The 5,782-nt window shown below is 36.6% G+C and overlaps 1 protein-coding gene across 1 annotated transcript; it reads right to left on the reverse strand.

Annotated features, from left to right (window-relative positions):
- Positions 1–3,942: 3,942 nt before the first annotated feature.
- On the reverse strand, positions 3,943–5,221 carry LOC119189035. Its single transcript, XM_037437674.1, has 2 exons — positions 4,617–5,221; positions 3,943–4,480 (listed from the first exon to the last, which is right to left on the reverse strand). Exons 1-2 carry the CDS (start codon positions 5,219–5,221, stop codon positions 3,943–3,945), a joined length of 1,143 nt encoding a protein of 380 aa, XP_037293571.1.
- Between the last annotated feature and the right edge of the window lie 561 nt (positions 5,222–5,782).

Genomic DNA, 5,782 nt, shown 5'->3' on the forward strand with positions numbered 1-5,782 from the left:
TTTCTTTAAAGAAAGGTTTAACGTCATTGCGTAGAAAGGTCTACGACAAACTTTTTACTAATATATTTACCATTTATATCCAATAAGTACCCCTATCGTCATTATCGTCAAACCGTACCCTTCAAGTCGTTAATTTATGTATAATGTAGGTAAATAAGTGTTGCTAATCTGGTGTGTTGGTAATGAAACATATTGTTAGTTCGACTGTGGCGATGGTATCTTTCTACTCGTTGAACAAGGCGAACGGGCGATACCACTTGGAGTCACTAGCTTTAGTTGAGGGTGACAAGGTTTTGAGTCGTTTGTAGGATATATGTGATACGTATTAGATTTTTGCTACATTTTAAATATATGCCTATAAGTGTTGTGAATATCTTATATTGATTTTAATTTGTTATTAAAAACGGGGGCTATAAAGATGAGAAGTTATAGTATTTTTTTTTTATTTATTAGGTGGTACAGAGAAAAATACGAACTGTAGAAATAGCTTGACCGTATGTCTGCATAAATATTCGCTCAAGCACTCGTTTCAATTAAAATTAAGTTTGTGTGTTATAGCCAGCGTTTTTTATAGTACTTAGAAAATGTACCAACGTTAATAAATTTCAATCGAAAAAATTGAGTGCATCATGAAGAAATCGTAGCTTCGTAATTAATCACTAAAGAAAAGGAAATCTAATTAAAATATTTTTTTTTTTAAAGTCAATTCCAGTCTATAATCTCGCGAGAACATGGCCACCCCACCGCTTACGTATACGTGGCAAAGTCGAGGAGCCAACGAGATTTTGACCAATTTATAGCGTGCCAAGTGGAAAGATAAGCTAATACGAGTTAGCGAGGGGAATTCTCTATTGGAAAACTAATTTTGCATAAACCCTTGTGTACAAGTGCACTTCAGTGTGCGTACAGGTGTATGTTTGCGACGGTATCTGACGTCATAGATCATGTCATCATAAGTACCTATATAAATATGTAAAGATATATAAGCATCGTTGACTTACCTATATGAGTTTGTGTTACTTGATTAATCTATATATATAAAAATGAATCCCTATTTCCCTTGGTCACGCCATCACGCGTGAACGGCTGGACCGATTTCACTATTTTTTTTGTTGTGTTTGTTATTATTAGGAGAAGGTCCTTATAAGGAAAAATTAAAAAAATTGCGCGGAAAATTAGAAAATTTAAGAAAACTTAACGAAAATATTAATTTTATATAACTGTCAATTGTTTGAAATAACTGTCAGAGATTGACAGAATGCGCGCTGCAAATTCATAATTAAGACGGGACAACGTCTGTCGGGTCAACTAGTAATAAATAAATATAATAACTGCCTCGATGGTGTAGTTGTGTTACGGAACGACTGCAGTGCTGAGGTCTCGGGTTCCATCCACGTGTCGGGCAAAAATGTTGAGCTTCTTAGTATTAGTCCGGAGAAAATATGCCCGATATGGCAATAGGCTCGCCTCCTATCACATCATGGGACGAAATACACAAGGCGGAAAGTGAGTGCACCAGTTGCACCTTCGCCAACCCCTTTGGGGATAAAAGACGTATGTGTGTGTGAGTATGTATAATAACTATTTTATTATAATAGTCCATATACACCAAAATTATCTCTTTTGCTTATCTTTATACAAAGCGACGATACAGATCATCCTACGATGACAAGTACTTTATTAACTCGTGGTATTTTGAATTACAAAACATTGCGTTTAGATTTGATAATATAACATTTATCTTTTAAAATTTCAAGGTAAATGAGAATTAGCCACAAAAAATGTAAAGTCTATTAACTCGAAAGTAAATGAGTATTCCACATAAAAAAAAAAATTTTCCAAATCGTACTAAACTAGAATAACTGACATAACAATTAATTAATCATAATATTCTTATGTTTTAATAATTGCACTCCATAAACGCACCTGATCAATTTTAATTAGGAAAATATTTTTCGGTCTCGAATTTTTACCAAACAGCAAAATACCGAACGAAATTAAACAGACCTTCGCCATAACTATAGTTGCTCACTAATGACTCGAAGGCACGCGCCTGGACCTACGGGGTGACCAGGGACGAAAATTTCCTAAAGGGTTTACCCTTAACTGGGGACGAGAAGCGATAATTAATGCCTTTTAAAGGACTGCTTCCCAAACCACGCACGCGACTCTCAACCGTATTCGAAAAGCAGTATGAGACATTATTGTGTTTCAAATTCTATCGCTTTGGTCCAATTTTATAGTGTAGGGTGTGGAAGCAAATAAGTATGTATATACATAAGTATAAAGTTTGGAGCGAGTTGTTGATGAATGACACTCAGAGGGCCCATTGCCCTTCGGATGTTTTAAGTGGGTTGGGATAAGAAATGTCGGATATTCCAGTGAAATATTTCTCTTTGTGTGTTGTTTATATACTTAATTAATATATTGGTATTGCGTTCTTTGACGCTTATTAGTTTAGTAATTCAATGAGGTATTAAAAATGTAAAGATTTCTTCTAAGTTTTTATTATATTTTACTACAACTTGAAGTAAGCGAGAAAGGTTGTAAATTGCGCAAGTTAGGTCAATTTTTAAATTTAACCTGATAGATATTTCGACTGCTTACAGCCTTTGTCATTAAATTTAAAAACATGAAGGATTACCTGTTTAAAAAACAGAAAATGGTTTTATACTAGTTTAAATATATACCATGTAGTACCACTAGGCTAGCGTGGTGGACTAAAGCCTAATCCCTCTCAGTAGGAAAGGAGGCCTAGCAACGGAACAGTATTATACTGGGCTGATATTATTATATAGTACACAAAACCAAACGAACTATATCGCATAGTTTTGCATAGTCTGGCCCGCAGCCGTATAATTTTATATGAACATCGCTTGAACCGAAGGCCCTCATCACCGTAGATGACTTGCGTCCTCGAAGCGCCATATGTCCCCAGATTAGACACGCTAATTACCATCGCCCCTCCGCGATTATGACGTAGTTTTACTAATAGCTTGTTAGTTTTTGTTGAAACTCGAAACTGAACTAACGAAGGATTTGGGTTTGATGGGATGGGGGTGTTTGATGCTTGTCTCGTGAATATTGTGACGTATGGAGAAATGTTCTTCGGGAAATGGTTTGATAATTTATATATTGATACTTGTAGAGGAAGCGCTGTACCCGTTTTTAAGCACAGTGCAGGAGTGAGATTTGGCATGATTAAAGTTCATATAGAGGAGTGTAGAGAAATATAATTTATGTATGTGTTACAAATGAATTCAAAGTGACAGTCGAATATCTACCACAGCTAGGGGGAAGTCCCCTAGTGGCGGACACCTAAGGTTATTTATAAATAAAACAAAAATTATTTTAGGAATGTTTATTAAATTATGACTTATATTAGATAACAAAGTTAGAAATCAAATTAAATTAACAAAAATGCAACCTCTGCTAAAAAAATAATTAATACTATCAATCAAACTTTGGTAACAAAATTATAATTTAAAAAGTGGCACCTAGTACCGGACGAATATTTGTGCCATACCCCTAACACCGGACATTTCAAAATAACCTGCATCGATCACATATGTAGCCATCTCCACACTCTGGAATGTCTGCACATGCTTCATGTACCCACCCACGACAGGATGAGCACTGGATCCAGTCTTCGTCAGTGTCTTCTAAGCAAACTACGCAAATTGTTATGTTTGTGTTAGATGTTTCAGTTAATGGTTCTACTGCATTTCCTTTCTTTCCTTTGGCTTTCACGTTTTTTCGCTTCTTTTTTCTTTGTCTACGCTCTTTCCTTTGCTTTTAAATCCTTTGGTTTGCTTTCCTTTACCTCCCATTGCTACTTCAAACTTAGATTTTATTTCCTTCTTTTTATCTTTCATGTTCTTTTCATTTTCTTTTTCTTCTGCCACTTTTTTGTATGGCGATGAAGTTAAAATTTCACTTCGTTCACTCTTTCTTTTTCGAGATGCTGTTCGTTTTTGCTGCGTCAGGCAACGGTGATAAGTTATGGATTATCTGAACAAGATCGGGAGCAGAACTTGTCGACGGTTTGGGACTTGTGGTTATAGGATCACTATTAGATTGTTCAGATTCTTTCATTTGCTCTTTTGTGATTAAGTTTGATACCACGACAGCTTGTTCGTTGTTTAGTGCATTCGATGCAGTTTCTGTTTGTTCTGGTGGTATATTGGTCATATCTGCAGGCAAATAATCTAAGTCAGAAAATAAATGCCTGTCAAATGGATGGATTCCAGTGCATTTGAATCCAGATACTGCAATATCCAATCGAGCTACTTTAATAAATGCCTCTTTTACCAAACCAGCAATGTCGTAATCCGTTATCCGACATCCAGCATTTATTCTCATCCACAAGTCGCATTGTTGGTTGTATGCGTCTTTAAATGGTTTCATAAATGTCCTGTCCAGAGGCTGAAGCTTGTGCGTAGTGTGTGGTGGTGAACTCATCAAGTGAATATGATTTTCTCTGCAAAAATTGATAACCGCCAATGTCTTGTGGCTGCAATGGCCATCCAGTAGAAGCAACACAGGGTTCTCTTTGGTTGGTTGCGTGTGTTTGACGAATATTCTTAGATATTGCAAAAAAGTCACTATTCATCCACCCTTTTGGCTGGGCCACACCGATGCTCTCATCTGGAGCATTCATCATTAGCCTTTCATTCATTCTTTGCCTAGGAAATACGAAAAATGGGGGTATGAAGTGACCGTTAGCACTCATACAGAACAAAACTGTGATATTTTTGCCTCTCTCAGCAGAAGTGAGCTTACCTACTTGACGGATGGCTTTCGGAGCAAGAACTTTTTGATGTTTGTGCACGCAACTGACACCAGTTTCATCACAGTTATAAATTCTTGAGGGTGTGAATTTGTACTGTTTCATCAACTTTTCAAGGTTGTCGTAGAATAGATCCACTTGTGGTTTGTTAAATCCTACGGCGCGCATCATGCTTGACGATTCCGGTGCTCTCAACGAAATGTCAGAATGCCTTTTCATGAAGTCGTAATAAAAATGTTTACCAGCACTGGCTTTTTCTTTATTAAATCGATGAGGAATCTTCATGACTTCAGCTAAGTCGTATGCTAATTTTAGAAACTCCTTTTTCATGAGCGGCATGCATCTATTCGATAAATCTTTAATGTGGTCCACCAAGACTTGTTCATACTCTGCTGAGAAGGTGTTAGTGAACCTACCTAACTTTGGTTTCATTGTTACTTCTTCTCCTCGATTTAGGGCCTTTATTTTATCATGTATAGTGCTTTTAGGAATATTGTATCGCATTGCAGCTTGTCTTACACTCAGTTCTTTTGACATAACCTTATCAATAGCAGTTTGTAAGCTCTGTGGCTCCCAGGATCCTTTTCTTTTTTCTTCTCTTCCATTTTAATTATCTTCTTTCTTCTATACTCTAAAACAAAATTAAATAATTAGAATAAAATACGTCATTTCTTACAAGAAATATCGATATGTTTACTGTCCGGCACTAAGGGACGACTTAGTGTCCGGTGCTAAGGGACACACATTTTCGTTCATTAGGTGGTACCTACTAAAATTGTTTAAAAGATCTAATAATATTCTACCATTTTACGGATAACAATCGAGTACTGCTTTTATCTTTGAATACCAGTCAAATGTAAATGCATAAATATACTAGAATTACTTACATTGATATTAAGGTGACGCCGTGATTTCGCGCCTAAAACAGCAAACGGTTACTCCAGCCGCGGCCGTGTGCGTCACTGGCGAGGCGCGGCGCGTGATCCTGTACCT

Source organism: Manduca sexta, chromosome 11 (genome assembly GCF_014839805.1).
Source record: "Manduca sexta isolate Smith_Timp_Sample1 chromosome 11, JHU_Msex_v1.0, whole genome shotgun sequence".
In the NCBI taxonomy this organism is placed as follows: domain Eukaryota; kingdom Metazoa; phylum Arthropoda; class Insecta; order Lepidoptera; family Sphingidae; genus Manduca; species Manduca sexta.

Bases quoted from the DNA above. Each gene is read 5' to 3' on its own strand.
- LOC119189035 (XM_037437674.1), bottom strand. From the start codon at position 5,221: ATGAAACCAAAGTTAGGTAGGTTCACTAACACCTTCTCAGCAGAGTAT. The intron at 4,481-4,616 runs GTGGATGAATAG...CAATTTTTGCAG, and splicing joins GGTGTGGCCCAGCCAAAAGG to AGAAAATCATATTCACTTGA.